At 42.2% G+C, this 22,401-nt stretch overlaps 1 protein-coding gene across 3 annotated transcripts in view; it reads left to right on the top strand.

Moving 5' to 3' along the window:
* The window catches only part of NFX1 (nuclear transcription factor, X-box binding 1), an 82,066-nt gene that overhangs the window by 36,811 nt on the left and 22,854 nt on the right, over positions 1 to 22,401 (top strand). Inside the window, exons 10-16 of one of the 3 annotated variants that reach the window (XM_050760750.1) lie at positions 2,981 to 3,078; positions 6,915 to 6,945; positions 11,401 to 11,480; positions 15,938 to 16,046; positions 17,591 to 17,710; positions 20,598 to 20,677; positions 21,231 to 22,297. In XM_050760750.1, coding sequence (XP_050616707.1) covers positions 2,981 to 3,078; positions 6,915 to 6,945; positions 11,401 to 11,480; positions 15,938 to 16,046; positions 17,591 to 17,710; positions 20,598 to 20,677; positions 21,231 to 21,308 — 596 coding nt within the window. In that variant the 3' untranslated portion in view covers positions 21,309 to 22,297. Of the gene's footprint in view, positions 1 to 2,980; positions 3,079 to 6,914; positions 6,946 to 11,397; positions 11,481 to 15,937; positions 16,047 to 17,590; positions 17,711 to 20,597; positions 20,678 to 21,230; positions 22,298 to 22,401 lie in introns of those variants that run through there. The other 2 variants (XM_050760749.1, XM_050760748.1) reach the window with 2 other exon arrangements.

The following is a 22,401-nucleotide window of genomic DNA, read 5'->3' as shown; positions in this document are numbered from 1 at the left end:
TGGCGTGATCCCGGGAGGCATAGCTTGCAGTGAGCTGAGATCACACCACCGAACTACAGCCTGGGCAACAGAGAGAGCGGCTCCATCTCAAAAAAAGAAAAAGAAAACTGGCAACCAGGAATCTTACATCTCATGTAACTAACTTTAGAAAATAAAGATAAAAACAAAAGTTATTGCTAACAGGCAGACTTGCCTTACAATAAGTACTAAAAGAAATTCTTCAGGCTAAAAGCAAGTAAACGCGAATAGAATTTCAAATCCACATGAAAAAACAAAGAGCACTAGTAAAGATGATTATGTAGTTATAAAAGGCAGTATAAATGCGTATTTCTTCTCAACTGATTTAAAAAACAACTGTGTAAAATAATATGTATATAATTATATTTTTAGGCCTATAACCTGTAGAAGTATATTTGATAATTATAGCATAAAGGAGATAGATGAAATCAAAGTTGTGTTAGAATAAGAAAATGATACCAGATCACAACTCAAACCTACAGGAACAAATGAGGAAAGCCATAAGTGGTAAATTTTTTTTAAAAAGGAGGGCTAGGCACAGTGACTCACACCTGTAATCCCAGTGGGAGGCCAAGGTGGGCAGATCACTTGATGTCAGGAGTTCGAGACCAGCCTGACCAACATGGTGAAACTCCGTTTCTACTAAAAATACAAAAATTAGCCTGGTGTGGTGGCACATGCCTGTGATCCCAGCTACTCGGGAGGCTGAGGCACAAAAATCGTTTGAATTCAGGAGGCGGAGACTGCAGTGAGCCAAGATCGTGCCACTGCACTCTAGCCCAGGCAACAGAGCAAGCCTCTGTCTTTAAAAAAAAAAAAAAAAAAAATGGCTAGGCACAGTAGCTCTCACCTGTAATCCCAGCTACTCAGGAAGCTGAGGTGGGAGGATCACTTGAGGCTAGGAGTTCAAGACCAGCCTGGGCGACATAGTGAGATTCAATCCCTAAAAGAATTTTTTAAAATTACTCAGACATGATGGTATGTGCCTGTAGTCCTACCTACTCAAGAGGCTAAAGCGGGAGGATCACTTGAGGCCAAGAGTTCAAGACTGTAGTCAGCTATGATCATGCCACTGCCTTCCAGCTTGAGTGACAAGAGTGAGACCCTGTCTCCAAAAATAAATAAATAAAGCTGTAAATATGTGTATTTGTTCTCTTTCTCAGCTTCTTTAATAGATATAACATTATATAAAGTTATGACAAAGCAGTATTGGGTTTATAGCATATAGATGTGATACATATAACAATAATTGCACAAAAGGGGAGAAGGATAGAGCTGGGTAAGGGTAAACTTTCTATATCTTATGGGAGTTAGTATCAATCTGAAGTAGTTCTGATGAGATGTATATGGTAAGCCCCAGGGGGACCATTAAGAAAATAACTCAAAAGATGTAGTGAAAAATATAATTAAAGGAATTACACTATAGAAAATATTGACAAAATGCAAAAGAAAATAGGAAAGGAGTATTAGAATAACAAAAAAGACATGAGACTTATAGAAAACTAAAAATCAGACATAAGTCCAGCTATACGAGTAACATTAAATGTGAATGAATTAAGCAAAAGCAGAGATTTTTGAGTTTTGATTTATCTATTTTTTATAGAGATGGAATCTCACTCTATTTCCCAGGCTGATCTCAAACTCCTGGGCTCAAGCAGTCCTCCCACCTTGGCCTCTCAAAGTGCTAGGATTACAGGCATGAGCCACTGTACCCAGCCAAAAGCAGAAAATTTTTAGACTGGATTTAAAAAACAAGATCCAACTGTATGCTCTCTAGAGTCTTGCTCTGTTGCCCAGGCTGGAGTGCAGTGGCGTGAGCTTGACTCACTGCAACCTCCACCTCCCAGGTTCAAGTGATTCTTCTGCCTCAGCCTCCTGAGTCGCTGGGATTACAGGCAGGCGCCACCATGCCTGGCTAATTTTTTTGTATTTTTAGTAGAGACAAGGTTTCACCATGTTGGTCAGGCTGGTCTCAAACTCCTGACCTTGTGATCTGCCCGCCTTGATCTCCCAAAGTGCTGGGATTACAGGTGTGAGCCACCACACCAGGCCCTGGAGACAATCTTTATAGTCAAAGATACAATGAGGCTGAAAGTTAAAGAATAGAAAAAGTACACCATGTAAACAGTAGCCGTAAGAGACTCCAGGTGATCCCCATAGGGTCCTGGAAACAGGACTTGTCTTAAACCTAGTCATGGATGCAGGCACCACCAGATATTCACAGAGCTCAAGTCAGTGAGACTGTGGATCATGGCTTCTGATTATTTATAATCCCCAGATGACTTTCAGAGTCGAGAGCATTCCACTAAAGTCATCCATGGCTACAATTTTAAGGAGATTCAAGTCTACACTGGAGATGTGGGGCCTGAGGAAAAAGAAGATTTATTCTTCATTTTTGTTTTGTTTTGAAACAGGATCTTGCTCTGTCACCTAGACTGGAGTGCAGTGGTGCGATCACAATTCACTGCAGCCTCAACCTCCCATGCTCAGGAGATTCTCCCACCTTAGACTCCAGAGTAGCTGGGACTGTAGGCCTGTATCACCACCTCTGGCAAATTTCTTGTTTTTGTGCTTTTTTTCTTTTTTGGTAGGCACAGGGTTTCACCATGTTCCCAGGCTGATCTCGAACTCCTGGGGTCAAGCGATCCTCCCACCTCGGCCTCTCAAAGTGGTGGAATTATAGGCATGAGCCACCACACCTGGCCTTTTTTTGACTTAGGCAAAACATCGTGTACTTTAAAGCATATTCCAGTATCTAATGCTAGGCCCTGAAATTGTCAGAAAAGGCCCAGTCTGCCAGATGAACGGAAGATAGGGAAGAAGCATTGACTGCATCCTTCCCTCAACTCTCATTCTGGAGTTGCAGGGCATGGAGGGGAAGACCAGTGTGGCTAGCAAATTTGGGAGTATGGAAATGAGTAGTTGCAATTTTCATTTCCAGCTCTTTTCGTTTTTATTAAAGATTTCATTCATACCTGTGAAAAGCTCTGCCATGAAGGAGACTGTGGACCATGCTCTCGCACATCAGTTATTTCCTGCAGATGCTCTTTCAGAACAAAGGTAAATCCTAAACAATGCTCGAGTTGTTGCCATCAATGTTTTCTTTAAAATGGTGGTTATGGGAGGGGAGGAATCAAAATAACCTCAGTAGGATAGGTAGGGGAAGTGGTTGTGGCACTCAAGGTCCAGAGGCCAATAGTGGGATAAGGCAAATAGATCACTCTACCAAATACAGGTATGATAGCCTGAAAAGAGGAACAATAGCACTGTTGCAAGGAGTCAGCCAACTAAGAAGTTAGAGGAAACAGTCCATGTGACCACCCACTTGTGATACCAACTTTTGATACCAATTGAAAGTTCAGTGGTCCCTAAGACCACTTGAAAGGCTTGATAATTTGATAAAAAGGACTCACTGAACTTGCTGATGGTTACACTTATGGTTAGAGGTTTACTACAAGGAGGTTACAGTTTTATTACAAGGAAAAGGATACAAATTAAATCAGCCAAGGGAAGAAGTATGTAGAGCAGAGTCCAAAAAAGTACCAAAGGTGGAACTTCATTTGTCCTTTCCCTGTGGAGTCAGGAAAGTATTACTCTCTCTGCGTCAGTGTGTGACAGTGTACATGGAGTATTGCCAACCAGGAAAGTTCACCCAAGCTTGTGTGTTCAGTTTTTATTGGTGCTCTATTGTGCAGTCATAGTTGACTGCCCATGTGGCTAATCTCAGTCTCCAGTGTCTCCAGAGGTCTACTGATACCATGTGACCCAAAGCCCCTGCCCTAAAACTGTCCAGTGTGGCCAGCCTGCTCCTAAATCACATAATTGGACTATCCAGTGACTCAAGACTCCAGGCAAACAATGACACTTCTATCAGACATGGCATTCCACTAGGCTTAGAGAGTACCTCTCAGAAGCCAAGTGCAAAGGCCAGACTCTCTTTGAGTAAGGTTTAATTCTTCACTGTACAACTGTTTTGTACAACTGTTTTGTCAGTTTCTACTTTCTGGTGAAAGCCTGGATAGTTTTTATTTTTCTTTTTTTAAAATTTTGTTTATTTATTTATTTTGAGACACAGTCTCACTCCATCACCCAGGATGGAGTGCAAAGGCGCAGTCTCGGCTCACTGCAGCCTCCACCTCCCAGGTTCGAGTGATTCTTATGCCTTAGCCTCTGGAGGAGTTGGAATTACAGGGGCACTCCACCACACCCAGCTAATTTTTGTATTTTTAGTAGAGACGGGGTTTTGCCGTGTTGGTCAGGCTGGTCTCAAACTCCTGGCCTCAAGTCATCCTCCTGCCTCAGCCTCCCAAAATGCTGGGATTACAGGTGCACGCCACCACACGTGGCTAATTTTTGTATTTTTAATAGAGATGGGGTTTCACCATGTTGGCCAGACTGGTCTTGAACTCCTGACCTCAAGTTATCTACCACCTCAGCCTCCCAAAATGCTGGGATTGCAGATGTGAGCCACTGCACCCAGCCTGCCTTGGATAGTTTTTATCAGACTTTATGTTATCAAAAGTCTTCAGGTGATTCAACTTGGAGAACACACTGAGTGTTGATTTATCCTGCTCTTTGACCTACCTGGTCATTTCAGTGTCTATCAATGTTTGTCCCAGTAGAGTACAAGCCAGGGTGGAGACAGAATTCTGAACCGTTGGTTCTGTTAAACACAATGCAGGGTCTGGCAGCATCTGACTTGCAGATAATTCTGAGGATATAGTCCATAAATGGGAAGCTAGTTTAACCGGAAAGCTTCAGAAAAAAAGGGAAAATTAGTGTAATTTACATGTTACAAAAGTTGTGTAATCATGTGTGGGTTTTTTTCCTGAAAGAAATTACAATATACATGGGATAGTAGAGGCATTTTGAATGTCAGGTATGGGACCACTTTGTACTTTGCAAATATAATATTAAAGTCTGTGAGATGCTGTGATTTGGCAATCATAAATTTAGTAATGCCCAGAGATGCTCTTCGTGATCTTTGTGACTGAAAATTATAAGCAGGGTTGGGACATACAAGCTGGAAGTGGCTGCTGTCAGTTTTCTTCATTCTCCCACAATCCCTCTCTCTATCTCTACGTTTTCTTGCTTCTCATTGACTCTTTGTCCTCACTTCCTCTAATAGCAGACTCCATGGCAGTGAGTATATTCTTGAAAAGCTATGTGTAAACTGAATTTTTGCAAGTAAAAGTCCTTAAATTACAGGAGGAGCTCGCTGTCTATACAAACTGCTAAACCTGTTTGACAAAGTAAAATCTCTTCAAAAAGCTGATAATTGGCTGGGCATGGTGGCTTATGCCTGTAATCCCAGCGCTTTGGGAGGCTGAGGCGGGCGGATCACGAGGTCAGAAGATCGAGACCATGGTGAAACCCCGTCTCTACTAAAAATACAAAAAATTAACCGGGCACAGTGGCGGGCGCCTATAGTCCCAGCTACTCCTGAGGCAGGAGAATGGTGTGAACCCAGGAGGCGGAGCTTGCAGTGAACCAAGATTGCACCACTACACTCCAGCCTGGGTGACAGAGTGAGACTCTGTCTCAAAAAAAAAAAAAAAAAAAAAAAAAAAAAAAAGCTGATAATTATCACCTCATTATTTAACTAGATTTTTCATGAATATGGATTTTTCATGACATGGTTTTTGTAATGGAATGGGCTTTTTCACAGAAGTGAGTTTTCTAGATAAATAAAACATTTCTTAAAACTTCAAAGGTTGTTTTCATTTCATCACTTTGGTGGGACTCTGATAAATGTATGCTGTGTCTTACTATGTCTTAATAAAGCATGCTATATTTAAGTCTTTATGGTAATTCATGTGTAGGAGTTTATGGGAGTTCTGCCTTTCCTGACATTTGTAGATAACCTCTCCTGCATATCATTTCTTCTGTATAATCCAGTGTTCACTGATGGGAGCGTTAACCCAGTTTCATGAGTTAATGCCCATAAAATCACTTTTGCTTTATATCTGTAGAGAGCATATAGGGAACTTTTTCATATCACCAGTCCCAGGCACCTCATTTTTTTTATCTGAAATGTATATTTTCCAGCCAAGAACCTTTTATTACTTAGGCCTCTTCACATCTGTTATCAACTCCAGTAGCTGCTTTTTTTTTTTCCCCCCAGGATAATTTTTACTAGGAGGGGACTTTTAAAGTCATTTTTCTCATTTCTGTCATTTCTGAGTACATGGCAACCTGTAAATGACATCAAAGCCAAAATCAGATATAGAAGCCAGGCAGCTAGCCAGACTCATTCTACCCCAAGCGACCGACTTGTTTCCCACATACTAGCGTCGCTACCCACGTTTTTTAGGATCATGCCTCAGCAAAATTACATGATAGACCTTTTAGACCACTCATATGTAATGGAAGCCACAGTAATAAAACTTCAGAGGCCAAACCAAAGATCTGCTTTATTTCACTTTGCTATAGTTTGGTGGTATTGTCAGGTGTGCTCTGAAGTGTGTAGAGCCGTTTGTCCCTGCATGGTACAGATTGTTACCTGTTTTCAATTCTTATGTCTGCTTTTTATGACTTTTTCTGTCTGTACCCTTGTTAGGTAATGACTTCTCTTTCCTTTGCATACCCTTAGCAGCCCCTCTTTCTATTCAGATTTTATAATTGTTAGTCTACTGTGAATTTGGAGACCAGACCACAAAGATTGTTAGAATTGTATTTTCATGAAAAGTCTGTAAGCCTGGAGTCCTCTCGCGAGTAAAGCTCATTCATATAGGGATTAGGCTCACTCCAGGCATGGCAAGTGAAGTTGGTGAATAAGTGACTATCAGAGAAGTACGGGATATTTGGGATATTCTTGTTACCTCTGGCATTATATTATAGTTGTATTGTTTTAATTATTCCTAAAGTAGTTACCGTTTCTTTTTCTTTTTCCATAGGAGCTTCCATGTACCAGTCTCAAAAGTGAAGGTATGACTGGGTTGGGGCATGAGGGAATTTTTGGGATGCGGGTATCTTCACTTTGGTAGGGAGTTGGGTTATGTATTTGTCGAAATTCAGCAAAGGACTGCTTAAGATTTGTGTATAACTTTCACCTCAATAGGAAAAAATTATAAATTGAATTCTGTTGATGAAATGCTGAAAAATTTAAGCTAAGTATACTCATGTCTACAGCTTGCTTTGAAATGCATTAAAAAAGAAAATTAGTGGGTAGCTAGAAGAATGGATATATATATATGAAAAAGTATGTTAATGGTAGAATCTAGATATGGGCATATGGATGTTCACTGTAAAATCGTTTGAACTTTTTTTTCTTTTTTCTTTTGAGACGGAGTCTCACTCTGTTGCCCAGGCCAGAGCGCAGTGGCGCGATCTCGGCTCACTGCAACCTCAACCTCCCAGGTTCAAGCGATTCTCCTGCCTCAACCTCCCAAGTAGCTGGGATTATAGGTGCGCACCACTACACCTGGCTGATTTTTGTATTTTTGGTAGAGACGGGGTTTCACCATGTTGACCAGGCTGATCTCTAACTCCTGACCTCAAGTGATCCACCTGCCTCAGCCTCACAAAGTTCTGGGACTATAGGCATGAGTCACCGCACCCGGCCTCAATTCCTGTTTTGATGACCGTCACATACTCTCGTTGAAACCGCTTTAAAACCTTTTTGGAAAAGTGATGGAAGATAAGGATATGCAAAATAAAAGGTCTTATTGTAGTCAGAAAGCTAGCTGTATCGGTTAGGAAGCTTCTAGATGCAGGTATCCAAACCCAAGAAAAAGTGACTTTTACGATAAGGGTATTTACTGTCACACCTAATAGGAAGTCTGGAGGCAGAACAAGTCTGAGATTGGTTAATTTTAAGCTCAGTGATTTCCAGGACTTCAATTCGGCTTCTCTGTGGTTTTCTTGATTTTCTCCTTGTGGGTATGTCAGCTACTGCAACTTCACACTTTGGGTCTCTGCCCAACAACATCTTAACAAAATCCATGAGGAGAGTGTTGATCTTCTCTTCCTATGTAAGAGCAAGGAAAACAGTCCTGAAAGGTTCTCAGTACACTTTGTGTCCAATGCTTCTACCTAAACCTGTCACTAGAAAAGTGAACGGAATTACCCTGATGGGTAAAGCTAAACAACATCCACCCCTGGAACTGAGGAGCACGCTGGCCTCCAATTTCTGAACAAAATTAAGGCTGTCTTTGCCTGAAAGAGGAGAGTGACTGGGAGGTACCCAGCAATATCTGCCTCAAAACCGTATTTAAACTTTTGGTTCAGTGTGCCATCTGTATCAAGGAAAAAAAGTTTGGTTATTAAAAACATTATTTGGGTCCAGGTATGGTGGCTCATGCCTGTAATCCCAGCACTTTGGGAGGCCATGGTGAGTGGATCACCTGAGGTCAGGAGTTCAAGGCCAGCCTAGCCAACATGGTGAAACCCCATCTTTACTAAAAATACAAAAATCAGCCAGTTGTGGTGGCGCACATCTGTAATCCCAGCTACTGAGGAGGCTGAGGCAGGAGAATCACTTGAACTCAGGAGACAGAGGTTGCAATGAACTGAGATCAAGCCATTGCACTCCAGCCTGGGTGACAGAGACTCTGTATCAAAAAACAAACAAGAAAAACATAATTTGGGCCAGATGCAGTGGCTCACATCTGAATCCTTATGCTTTGGGAGGCCAGGGCTGGGGGATCACTTAAAGCCAGGAGTTCAAGACCAGCCTGGGCAATACGCTGTCTCTGCAAAAAAATTTTAAAAGTTAGCCAGCCATAGTGGCACTTGCCTGTAGTCCTAGATACTTGGGAGGCTGAGGCAGAGGATTGCTTGAGTCCAGGAGTTTGAGGTTGCAGTGAGCTGTGATTGTGCCATTGCACTCTAGCCTGGGTGACAGAGCGAGACCCTATCTCTAAAACAATAAAACAAAATAATAAAAAACAAAATAATAAAAACATAATTTGAAAAATTTACAAAATTAATACACTTACGAAGTTTAAAGAAAAAAAGAATATAAAGCAAAAGGTGAAAATTTACCCTCTGATAGTAGTTTGTCAGATAAGGTTCCAGGTCTTTTTCCCTATTCATACAAATGTATAAACATGCCAGCATAGTTTTGTTTTTCCCCTAGATTTAGGTTCCGCCTCCCAGGTTCAAGTGATTAAGCTGCCTCAGCCTCTCGAGTAGCTGGAATTACAGGTGCCCACCACCGTGCCTGGCTAATTTTTGTATTTTTAGTAGAGATGGGGTTTTACCATGTTGGTCAGGCTGGTCTCGAACTCCTAACCTCATGATCCACCCGCCTCAGCCTCTCAGAGTGCTGGGATTACAGGCTTGAGCCACCACACCCAGCCATTTTTGGGGTTTTTAAAATCATAGCCATCCTAGTGAAGTGATATATCACTACCACATGATATGATGTCTCTGATATTTCATTGTTGGTTTTTAAAATATATTTATTGTTTGAGACAAGTTCTCTCTCTGTCGCCTAGACTGGAGTGTAGTGGCAGATCACAGCTCACTACAACCTTGATCTCCTGGGCTCCAGTGGTCCTTTCACACCAGCCTCCCAAATAGCTGGGACCACAGGCATGCGCCACCATGCCCATGGCTTAATTAACTTTTAATTAAGTTTTAAAAACTTAATTTTTAAAAGTTTTTGCAGGACTGGGTGCGATGGCTCAAACCTGTAATCCCAGCACTTTGGGAGGCCAAGGCGGGCAGATCACTTGAGGTCAGGAGTTTGAGACTAGCCTGGCCAAGGTGAAACTCAGTCTCTACTAAAACTACAAAAAATTAGCCAGCATGGTGGTGGGCACCTGTAATCCCAGCTACTCGGGAGGCTGAGGCAAGAGAATTGCTTAAACCCAGGAGGCGGAGGTTGCAGTGAGCAAGTTTTTGTAGAGACAGGGTCTCATTGTGTTGCCCAGGCTGGTCTTGAATTCCTGGGCTCGAGCAGTCCTCCTGGCTCAGCCTCCCAAAGTGCTAGGATTACAGGCAGGAGCCACCATGCCCAACCACACTTAAATTTTTGATAGAAACATACATGCAGCCAGCCTTACACATCCACGGGTTCCATATCCATGGATTCAACCAACCATAGATTGAAAATATTCAAAGACAAATTTGTAAACAAATTACATCTGTACTGAACATGTACAAAATTTTTTCTCATCATTTTCTAAACAATAACTATCTAGATAGCATTTACATTGTATTTGGTGTTATAAGTAATCTAGAGAAGATTTGAAGTATAAAGAAGAGTGTGCATAAGTTATATGCAAATATTATACCATTTTGTATAAGAGACTTGAATATCTGTGAATTTTGATATCCAAGGGAGGTCCTGGAATCAGTCCCCCATGGACTGCAAAAGTTTGTACACCCATCTACCAAGATGAGTGTGCCTTTTTCTCCACATCTTAAACCCTACCATTGCTATTTTTTTAAGACAGTTTTAAAGGTGAAAATTGATATTTTAATATGCATTTTCAGCTGGGCAGAGTGGCTTACACCTGTAACCCCAACATTTGGAAGGCCGAGATGGGAGGCTCATTTGAGCCCAGGAATTCGAGGTTACAGTGAGCTATGTTAATGCCACTGCACTCCAGCCTGGGTGACAGAAAGACACCCTGTCTCTTTAAAAAAAAAAAAAAAAAAAAAAAACTGACGGCCTGGCATGGTGGCTGACACCTGGAATCCCAACACTTTGGGAGGCCAAGGCAGGTGGATCACCTGAGGTCAGGAGTTCAAGACCAGCCTGGCCAACATGGCGAAACCCGGTCTCTACTAAAAATACAAAAATTAGCCGGGCGTGGTGGCACAAACCTGTAATCCCAGCTACTCGGGAGTCTGAGGTGGGAGAATCGCTTGAACCTGGGAGGTGGAGGTTGCTGTGAACCAAGATTGCACCACTGCACTCCAGCCTGGGCAACAGAGTGAGACTCTATCTCAAAAAAAAAAAAAAAAAAAAAGAAAAAAAAAGAAAGCAAAAAGGCCAGGCACAGTGGCGCATTCCTTTAATCTCAGCACTTTGGGAGGCCATGGGAGGCGGATCACCTGAGATCAGGAGTTCAAGACCAGCTTGGACAACATGGTGAAGCCCTGCTTCTACTAAAAATGCAAAAATTAGCCGGCTGTGGTGGCGGGCACCTGTAAGCCCAGCTACTTGGGAGGTTGAGGCACAAGAATCACTTGAACCCAAGAGGCAGACATTGTGGTGAGCCAAGATCATGCCACTGCACTCCAGCCTGGGCAACAGAGAGAGACTCCATCTCAAAAAAAAAAAAACAAAAACAAAAAACTGCATTTACATTATTACAATTGTATTATTACTATTGTAATCTTTTAGCTTATAGTCACTCAAATATTTGTGGAATGAATGTTCATATCCTTTGCCTGTTTTTCTTTTTTCTTTTTAATTGGCCACAGCAGATGCTACATTTATGTGTGACAAGCGGTGTAACAAGAAACGGTTGTGTGGACGGCATAAATGTAATGAGATATGCTGTGTGGTAAGTGGACTTATTAGGCATAATCAGATTCCATTCATCCAGGGGCTGGGCTTCTGGAAGCCTGAGCCACGTGGAGAATGCAGCCCAGATTTAAAAGTCATTGGTATGGGCCCCTAAGCAGCAGTCAAAGAGCTCTCATAGTGTCCCCATAACCTCTCTATAAAGAGACAGACTGGGCCTTTTTAGTCTCACCCAGGTCAAGAAGTCAGCCAGTGGCATCTAGTAGCAACACAGAGGAAGAGAAAGAAGAAAGAGAATGCCTCATACCCCAGAGCCCAAGACCCCTAGATGAGCACACAGTCTTCTGCAGGAGATTGTGTGTTGTCCCAACACAGACTGGACTTAGCAACTTGGGCTTCAGGTTTCATGTACTGCTTAGGTCAGGTCAGTAGGAAAAATTATTATGACATTTTTAAAAAAGATTTTTAAAAATAAAATGTTTATTTAAAATATTTGCTTTTATGGAGCTAAATAAAGCACTAGCTGGCTATTCGTACTTTGTTATCTAATATACTCTTATATATTAAAAAAACCAAGATAACATATATGTAATATATGACATAACATGTATGTATAAACGTGTATGTATATGTATGTATGTATTAGTCCATTTTCACACTGCCAATAAAGACATACCCAAGACTAGGCAAATTACAAAAGAAAGAGGATTAATGGATCTACAGTTCCAAGTGGCTGGGGAGGCCTCACAATCATGGTGGAAGGCAAGGAGAAGCAAATCACATCTCACGTGGATAGCAGCAGGCAGAGAAATAAGAGTTTGTCCAGGAAACTTGGCCTTATAAAGCCATCAAATCTCATGAGACGTATTCACTATCACGAGAACAGCACGAGAAAGACCTGCCCCCATGATTCAGTTACCTACCACCAGGTCCCTCCCACAACATATTGGAAGTCAAGATGAGATTTGGGTGGGGACACAGCCAAACTATATCATTCTGCCCCTGGCCCCTCCCAAATTTCATGTCCTCACATTTCAAAACCAATCATGCCTTTCCAACAGTCCCCCAAAGTCTTAACCCATTTCAGCATTAACTCAAAAGTCTACAGTCCAAAGTCTCATCCAAGACAAGGCAAGTCGCTTTGCCTGTGAGCCCGTAAATTCAAAAGCAAATTAGTTACTTCCTAGGTACAATAGGGGTACAGGCATTGGGTATATACAGCCATTCCAAATGGGAGAAGTTGGCCAAAACAAAGGGGTACAGGCCCCATGCAAGTCTGAAATTCAGTGGGGCAGTCAAATTTTTGGTTTTTTTTTTTTTTGAGATGGAGTCTCACTCTCTCCACGATCTCCGCTTACTGCAAGCTCTGCCTCCCAGGCTCACACCATTCTCCTGCCTCAGCCTCCCGAGCAGCTGGGACTGCAGGCACCCGCCACCACGCCCAGCTAATTTTTTTGTATTTTTAGTAGAGACGGGGTTTCACCATCTTAGGATGGTCTTGATCTCCTGACCTCGTGATCCACCTGCCTCGGCCTCGCAAAGTGCTGGGATTACAGGCGTGAGCCACTGCGCCCGGCCGGGCAGTCAAATCTTAAAGCTACAAAATGCTCTCCTTTGACTCCATGTCTTACATCTAGGTCACGCTGATGCAAGAAGTGGGTTCCCATGGTCTTGGACGGCTCCGCCCATGTGGCTTTGCAGCATACAGCCCCCTCCCAGCTGCTTTCACAGGCTGGTATTGAGTGTCTGTGACTTTTCCAGGCACACAGTGCAAGCTGTCAGTGCATCTCCCATTCTAGGGTCTGGAGGACAGTGACCCTCTTCTAACAGCTCCACTAGCTGGTACCCCAGTAGGGACTCCGTGTGGGGGCTGCAACCCCACATTTCTCTTCGGCACTGCCCTAACAGAGGTTCTCTGTGACAGCCCCACCCCTGCAGCAAACTTCTGCCTGGACATCCAGGTGTTTCCATCCATCTTCTGAAACCTAGGCAGAGGTTTCCAGCGTCAGTTATTGATTTCTGTGCACCCACAGGCGCAACACTACATGGAAGCTGCCAAGGCTTGGTGCTTGCACTCTGAAGCCATGGCCCAAGCTCTGTGTTGGGCCCTTTCAGCCACAGCTGGAGTGGCTGGGATGCAGGGCACTAAGTCCCTAGGCTGCATACAGCAGAGGGACCCTAGGGCCGGCCCACAAAACCATTTTTTCCTCCTGAGCCTCCAGGCCTGTCATGGGAGGGGCTGCCATGAAGACCTCTGACATGCTTTGGGGACATTTTCCCTATTGTCTTGGGGTTTTACATTTGGCTCCTCATTACTTATGCAAATTTCTGCAGTCAGCTTGAATTTCTTCTCAGAAAATAGGATTTTCTGTCACATTGGCAGGCTGCAAATTTTCCAAACTTGTATGCTTTGTTTCACTTCTAAAACTGAATGCCTTTAACAGCACCCAAGTCACCTCTTAAATGCTTTGCTACTTAGAAAGTTCTTCCACCAGATACTCTTAATCATCTTTCTCAAGTTCAAAGTTCCACAGATCTCTAGGGCAGGGGCAAAATGTTGCCACTCTCTTTGATAAAACAACAAGAGTCACCTTTGCTCCAGCTCCCAACAAGTTCCTCATCTCCATCTGAGACCACCTCAGCCTGGACATTATTGTCCATATCATTATCAGCATTTTGGGCAAAGCCATTCAGCAAGTCTCTAAGAAGTTCCAAACTTTCCCACATTCTCCTGTCTTCTTCTGAGCCCTCCAAACTGTTCCATCATCTGCCTGTTACCCAGTTCTAAAGTCACTTCCACATTTTCGGGTATCTTTTCAGCAGCACCCCACTCTACTGGTACCAGTTTACTGTATTAGTCTGTTTTCACACTGCTGATAAAGACATACCGAGACTGGGCAAGTTACAAAAGAAAGAGGTTTAATGGGCTTACAGTTCCAAGTGGCTGGGGAGGCTTCATAATCATGGTGAGAGACAAGGAAGGGCAAGTCACGTCTTAATATGGATGGCAACAGGCAGAGAGAGAGCTTATGCAGGGAAACTCGGCCTTATAAAGCCATCAGATCTCAGGAGACTTATTCACTATCATGAGAACAGCATGGGAAAGACCTTCCCCCGCCATGATTTAGTTAACTCCTACCAGGTCCTTCCCACAACATGTGGGAATTCAAGATAAGATTTGGTTGGAGACACAGCCAAACTGTATCAGTGTGTATATACATAAACAAGATAACACAGTACCAATAGCAAGGTAATACATGTGTATGTATGTATATAACATACATAATTATTTTTAAAATTTATATATTAAAGTGAAGAATGATGAATTGTGCAAGTATTATAAACTAGTGTTAGAAGGCTTAAAGACTTCCTCTTCTTATAAAAAAATTTACAGCCAGGCATGGTGGCTCACACCTGTAATTCCACTTTTGGAGGCTGAGGTGGGTGGATCTCACTTAATCCAAGGAATTCAAGGTCAGCCTTGGCAACATGGTAAAACCCCATCTCTACCAAAACTACAAAAATGCCCATCTCATAACCAGGTCTCTAAATAAATAAATAGATTTAAATGTAAAAATAAGGCTGGACGTGGTGGCTCATGCCTGTAATCCCAGCACTTTGGGAGGCCAAGGCAGGCAGATCACTTGAGGTCAGGAGTTCCAGACCAGACTGGCCAACATGGTGAAACCCTGTCTCTACTAAAAATTTAAAACTTACCTGGACATTGTGGTGGGCACCTGTAATCCCAGCTACTCAGGAAGCTGAGGTAGGAGAATTGCTTGAACCTGGGAGGTGGAGGTTGCAGTGAGCCGAGATCGCACCACCACCCTCCAGCCTGGGCAACAGAGTGAGACCCTGGCTCTCTCACACAAAGACACACACACAATGTAAAAATAAAATATATTTTTTTTAAATTTCAAACTGGCTCACGCCTGTAATCCCAGCACTTTGGGAGGCCAAGGTGGGCGGATCATGAGGTCAGGAGATCGAGACCATCCTGGCTAACACGGTGAAACCCTGTCTCTACTAAAAATACAAAAAAATTAGCCAGGCATCGTGGCGAGCGCCTGTAGTCCCAGCTACTCAGGAGGCTGAGGCAGGAGAATGGTGTGAACCTGGGAGGTGGAGCTTGCAGTGAGCCGAGATCGCGCCACTGCACTCCAGCCAGGGTGACAGAGCGAGACTCCATCTCAAAAAAAAAAAATATATATATATATATATATCTCTCTCTCTCTCTCAAATATATGCAGAAGCAGAGAGACTAGTATAGAGAGTCCCATATACACAACATCCAGCTTTAGTATTGATCACCTCGTGACGAATTTTGTTTTATCTTCATCCCCACCTACTCTCCCTTTTGTGGCTATTTTGAAGGTATTTCCAGACATCATTTTATCCATAAATGTGTAGAGCTTTGTTTTTATTAATCTTGTTGTTATTTATGGAAAATATAAAATGAAGACCATTTTATGAACAAATACAAATCTCTCTTCCCAGGATAAGGAGCACAAGTGTCCTTTGATTTGTGGGAGGAAACTCCGTTGTGGCCTTCATAGGTGTGAAGAACCTTGTCATCGTGGAAACTGCCAGACATGCTGGCAAGCCAGTGAGTGTCTTTACTATATAGTTTATTAGAAGAGTTTTTTAGAAATTCAGACATAATATACTTTGAGAGATTGATTTACTTAGAATGGTATGGATTCTTGAACTAAGCCTTCGTATTTACAATATGTTGAGACTTTCTTTAAAGTTACTTCTAATGCTGTATTGTAGTCCCTGAAAACTTGTGATATGAGCAGTGATCCTCAGATGGGGCCTAGTTCGTTGATAGATTCCTTCTCTGCTACCTGCCTCATGTATGTTATTTACCTAGGTTCTGTCCTCAACAATCTTCTTTCTCTATATTATTAGCAGCAGTTTGCAAACTTTTTTGTAGTAGGGCTCATTTACATTACTAAAAAGTATCCTAAAGAGCTCTTTTTATGTGAGTCGTATTTATCTGTATCTACTGTATTAGAAATTAAAACTGAGAAATTTAAAAAATAATTGATTAGTATATTTAAGAATAATAATATATTCATTGCATGTAATCACAAAAATTTTTAAAATAACTTCAAAAATATAGAATGGTGGATACTTGGTTTAATAGAAGATAGCTGAATTCTCACATCTACTTCTGCATCCAATCCATCATGATATAGTTGAGGTATATGAAAAAAAATCCATCCTTACACAAATAACCTTACACAGGAGAAGGGAAGAGTATTTTAAAGATGTTTTCAAATAATTACTGATATTCTTTGAAATTACACCAAAATTCAACTTCATTTTATAAAGAACTTGACTCAGTGTTTTTGTTCTCTGTCACTAAAATTTATTGGACTTTCTTATACTTTGAATGGATCTTTTTACCCGTGCATGATTTTATTTTATTTTATTTTATTTTATTTTATTTTATTTTTTTGAGACAGAGTCTTGCTGTGTCACCCAGGCTGGAGTGCAGTGGCATGATCTTGGCTCACTGCAAGCTCCGCCTCTCGGGTTCACACCATTCTCCTGCCTCAGCTTCCCCAGCAGCTGGGACTACAGGCACCCACCACCACGCCCGGCTAATTTTTTGTATTTTTAGTAGAGACAAGGTTTCGCCGTGTTAGCCAGGATGGTCTCAATCTCCTGACCTCGTGATCCGCCCACCTCGGCCTCCCAGAGTGCTGAGATTATAGGCGTGAGCCACCGCGCCCGGCCCCGTGCATGATTTTATAACAGCCCACATTGATCATTTGGAAAATAATTCTTATGTGATCTTTGAAATGTTGATAACTTTCCTGTTATAATATTAAAAACTCAGTCATCAATATAATCTCCTGTCTAGAAATATGTTGGGAAAAGTATTGGGAAGCTGTCAGGGTCACAGTAGTAAATGAAACTTCATATCTGTGCATGCCTTTTTCACCAGCTTAGTTTTAATAAAATAAAAGTTTAATAAAATAAAAACCTCCTTTAAAAAAAGTAACACCTCCAAAAATTCTCCGCTAAAACTACAAGCAAAAATGTGTGTGTGCATGTGTGTGTGTGTGTGTGTGTGTAAATATGTATGTGCACATCCCAAACTCAGAAAGGATTCTTTTGTTTTACCTGCTGCTCCGCCAGGTTTTGATGAATTAACCTGCCATTGTGGTGCATCAGTGATTTACCCTCCAGTTCCCTGTGGTACTAGGCCCCCTGAATGTACCCAAACCTGCGCTAGAGTCCATGAATGTGACCATCCAGGTGAGTAGCATCTTGTCTTCACACTTCAGCCTGCTCACACCGTGTCATTTAGGATCCTGCTGTGTAACTGTCTTTGCTGCTCTAAAGTCATGCTGTGATGGTTGCCCCTTGCTCCCATGCTCAGAGGCTGCTTCTGTGAAGGTGGGTCTGTAATCTGGGCCACAGCTTGGAATCACACCTGAATTATCATATCTACTTCTGCATCCAATCCATTGTGATACAGTTGGTTTACTCCATTGGTTTACTCTAAGGATGTCAAAGACACCTAAAAATGTTGGAAGACACCCCAGCTGATCTTATCTCTCAAGATCTTTTCTTTCTTTGTGGTCTCCACTTTGGTGCATATTTTGAAATTTAGCATCTTTTTACAAAATTAAAAGTGACTTTTTTGTTGTTATAGAAGCAATATGTATTTATCCTATTAAAATTAAGAAAGTAGAGGCCAGGGCCAGGCGCAGTGGCTCACGCCTGTAATCCCAGCACTTTGGGAGACCAAGGGGGGCAGATCATGAGGTCAAGAGTTGGAGACCATCCTGCCCAACATGGTAAAACCCTGTCTCTACTAAAAATACAAAAATTAGCCAGGCGTGTTGGTATGTGCCTGTGGTCCCAGCTACTCAGGAGGCTGAGGCAGGAAAATCACTTGAACCCCGGGGGCAGAGGTTGCAGTAAGCTGAGATCACATCACTGTACTCCAGCCTGCTGACAGACTGATACTCTGTCTCAAAAAAGAAAATAGAGGCCAGGCACAGTGGCTCGTGCCTGTAATCCTAGCACTTTGGGAGGCCGAGGTGGGCGAGTCACTTGAGGTCAGGAGTTCGAGACCACCCTGGCCAACATGGTGAAACCCTGTTTCTACTAAAAATACAAAAGTTAGCTAGGCATTGTGGCAGGCACCTGTAATCTCAGCTACTCGGGAGGCTGAGGCAGGAGAATTGCTTGAATCCGGGAGGCAGAGGTTGCAGTGAGCCAAGATCGTGCTACTGTACTTCAGCCTGGGCAACAGAGTGAGACTCCGTCTCAAAAAAAAAAAAAAAAAAATAGTAAAAAAGGCCAGGTGCAGTGACTCATGCCTCTCTTTGGGAAGCCGAGGCAGGTGGATCACCTGAGGTCAGAAGATTGAGACTAGTCTGGCCAACATGGTAAAACCCTGTCTCTACTAAAAATACAAAACTTAGCCTGGCGTGGTGGCGGATGCCTATAATCCCAGCTACTTGGGAGGCTGAGGCAAGAGAATCACTTGAACCCAGGAGGCAGAGGTTGCAGTGAGCCAAGATTGCGCCATTGCACTCCAGCCTGGGTGACAAAGTGAGACTCTGACTCAAAAAAAAAAAATAAAGTCAAAAGTTTGAAATTAAATAATCTATTATATGTCACCTCCTAAGAATTATACCTTACATGTATTTCTCAGGGTCTTTTGCCATGTGCAAATATATATGTTTGCATTTTTTTCCCAAAATAAAAATGGGATCTTACTGAACTGAATGGTTTTAACTAGCTTTTTTCCCACTCTTATTATTATATTTTTAATCTGTCGCCTTGTCAGTATTTTTTTTTTAATATAAATTTTTAATGGCAATTGAGTGTCCTGTTACATGGATGGACCATAACTTATTCAGTCAGTCTTGTGTTGCTGGACATTTCAGTGTTTCCAGTTTTTCTCTGATAAACTGCTCAGATACCAGGCCAACAACCACTTGACATCACTCAATTTCTGTATCTGTCAAGTCTGGTTGCTGGCTTTCCTCTATCACCATACTGGGCTCATCATTTCATTTTACCAAATACCAGAGGCAAACCTGAAATAATTCAGGGGACCAGATTTGATACCCACAGTTAGTCTGGCAATATGATTCAGACTTAAAACTAGAAAACCAGCTCTTGATTTTTTAAGTTAATGGAGTAAAACAGATCTTAAATTCTTCATTAAGTGGAATGTTCCCTCCTTCCTTGGGAATCTTAGGATAGTCCTCCCAGCATAGTTTGAAAGCCCCTCCCGTGGCATTCATACCAGCATGAAGTACATGCCCAGGGCAGTCCCCACCCATTCCCTCCTTTACACTTACTTGCGGGTGTTACAGATGAAGCCCAAGTCCTGCTGGGCAAGATCCATAGTAAGAACTTCACCATTTGTGAATTGTGTTGTTTTAGCCTATTTTGTTCCCCATTCATTTCCATTTTCTTAAGTGTTTACTGTATTTCTAACATGGTGTCAGACACAGAGGGAACTTCAGAGGAAGATAAAAATACCCCGTGACCATGAGGTTCTTACGTTCTCCCTGCGAGGAGGAGAATGGTAGTTCAATACACATGATACAACCACCCTTCACATGCAGATGGGCTAAATAATGTGGCAGCAGCCCATCTGCGTAGGAACTGAGACACCAGGAAGTGTGAGGGAGCTCAGGCTAGAGTATGGTCAGCCAAGGAAAGCTTCATTGTAGGAAGTGAGTTTTGATGAACTTCCCCTTATAGGCAGTAATGAAATTGGAAGGAATCAGCAGAAGCATTTTAGATGGAATTAATAGCAAAGATATCTGAGCAGAAGTGAGCAGTTGCTGTTAAGGTAGGGCCAAAAGAATGACATAGTAGAATTGGATGGACCATATGGCTGTGCTGCAAGAGATGAGATGAGAAAGCTGCCTCCTCTGCTTCTGTTTGGGCATGTCTCTTCCGCCTTGGTTGGGTTTCTTTTTCTCACTCATGCTTGTCCTTCAACACTTTAACATGAAGTCAGGTACTTTTTACTTTCCTGTGACCATTTTTTAAAAGTACTCCCAGTTTCCGAATTTAAAAGTTTCATGCTGTATGCCATTTATATGATGTATAATGGTTTACGTGACTTTATTTCGAAAGTATTTCTAAAGTTACCTTTCTCTTTCTGCAGTATATCATTCTTGTCATAGTGAGGAGAAGTGTCCCCCTTGCACTTTCCTAACTCAGAAGTGGTGCATGGGCAAGCATGAGGTAAGTTTTCTCTCTCAAGTGCTCATTGTTCCAGGCAGAGGTTCATGATTTTATTACTTAAGAATTGTTAGTCTCATCATTTCTCAAAGTAAATACATTCGGAAGTAGAAGGTTTCCATTGCTTAAAAATTTTTTCTTAAGATATAATTTGCATACAACAGAATTTACCCTTTTTATTGTACAGATCCATGAGTTTTAACAAAAGCATACATACCATCAAACCACTACCACAATCAAGATGTAGAACAGTTCAGTCACCCCCAAGCATCCTTCATGCCCCTGTGTACTCAATATCCCCTACTTCCAGCCCCTGAAAACCAATGATCTGTTGTCTGTTCCAATCATTTTACTTTAAAACACCAATTTTTTTTTTTTTAATAACCACCTTATTCCTGCAAGAATGGCAATAATCAAAAAATAATAGATGTTGGCGTGGATGTGGTGAAAAGGGAACACTTTTACACTGCTGGTGGGAATGTAAACTAGTACAACCACTGTGGAAAACTGTGGCGATTCCTTAAAGAACTAAAAGTAGATTTACCGTTTGATCCAGCAGTCCCACTACTGGGCGTCTACCCAGAAGAAAAGAAGTCATTATATGAAAAAGATACCTGCACACGCATGTTTATAGCGGCACAATTCACAATTACAAAAATGTGGAACCAGCCCAACTGCCCATCAATCAACAAGTGGATAAAGAAATTGTGGTGTATATATAGATACGTACCATGGAATACTACTCAGCCAGGAACGAAATAATGACATTCACAGCAACCTGGATGGATTTGGAGACCATTATTCTAAGTGAAGTAACTCAGGAATGGAAAACCAAACATCGTATGTTTTCACTCATAAGTGGGACCTAAGCTATGAGGACGCAAAAGCATGAGAATGATACAGTGGACTTTGGGGACTCTAGGGAAAGGATGGGAGGCGGGTGAGGGATTAAAAAAACTACACACTGGGGCCGAGCATGGTGGCTCATGCCTAGAATCCCAGCACTTTGGGAGGCCAAGGCAGGCAGATTACGAGGTCAGGAGTTTGAGACCAACCTGGCCAACATGGTGAGACCCCCCATCTCTACTAAAAAAATTAGCTGGGCATGGTGGTGCATCCCTGTAATCCCAGCTACTTGGGAGGCTGAGGCAGGAGAATTGCTTGAACTCGGGAGGCAGATGTTGCAGTGAGCCAAGATTGTGCCACTGCACTCGAGCCTGGGTAACAGAGCAAGACTCCGTCTCGGGAAAAAAAAAAAAATTTTTTTAAACTACACATTGGGTACAGTGTACACTCCCCGGGTGATGGGTACACCAAAATCTCAGAAATCACTACTAAGGAACTTATGCATGTAGCCAGACACCACCTGTTCCCCAAGAACTATTGAAATAAGAAAAAGGAAAAAAACAAAATCACTGATCACAGGTCACCATAACAGATAGAATAATGAAAAATTCTGAGATGTTGCGAGAATTACCAAAATGTGACGCAGACACGAAATGAGCATGTGCTGTTGGAAAAGTGGAACAGATAGACTTGCTGGACGCAGGGTTGCCACAAACTTGCAATTTGTAAAAAATGTGATATCTATGAAATGCAATAAAGTGAAGTCCTATAAAAAAATGCATATTTATTGTACAGTTGAAAAGATTTAATTCTGCTACTGAGAAAGAAATACTCTAACATTCTGGCATATAAACCACCAGACATGTGATATACATTTTTCC

The sequence above is a fragment of the Macaca thibetana genome, chromosome 15, assembly GCF_024542745.1.
Source record: "Macaca thibetana thibetana isolate TM-01 chromosome 15, ASM2454274v1, whole genome shotgun sequence".
Classification (NCBI taxonomy): domain Eukaryota; kingdom Metazoa; phylum Chordata; class Mammalia; order Primates; family Cercopithecidae; genus Macaca; species Macaca thibetana.
This window is presented reverse-complemented; position numbering and strand designations above follow the sequence as displayed.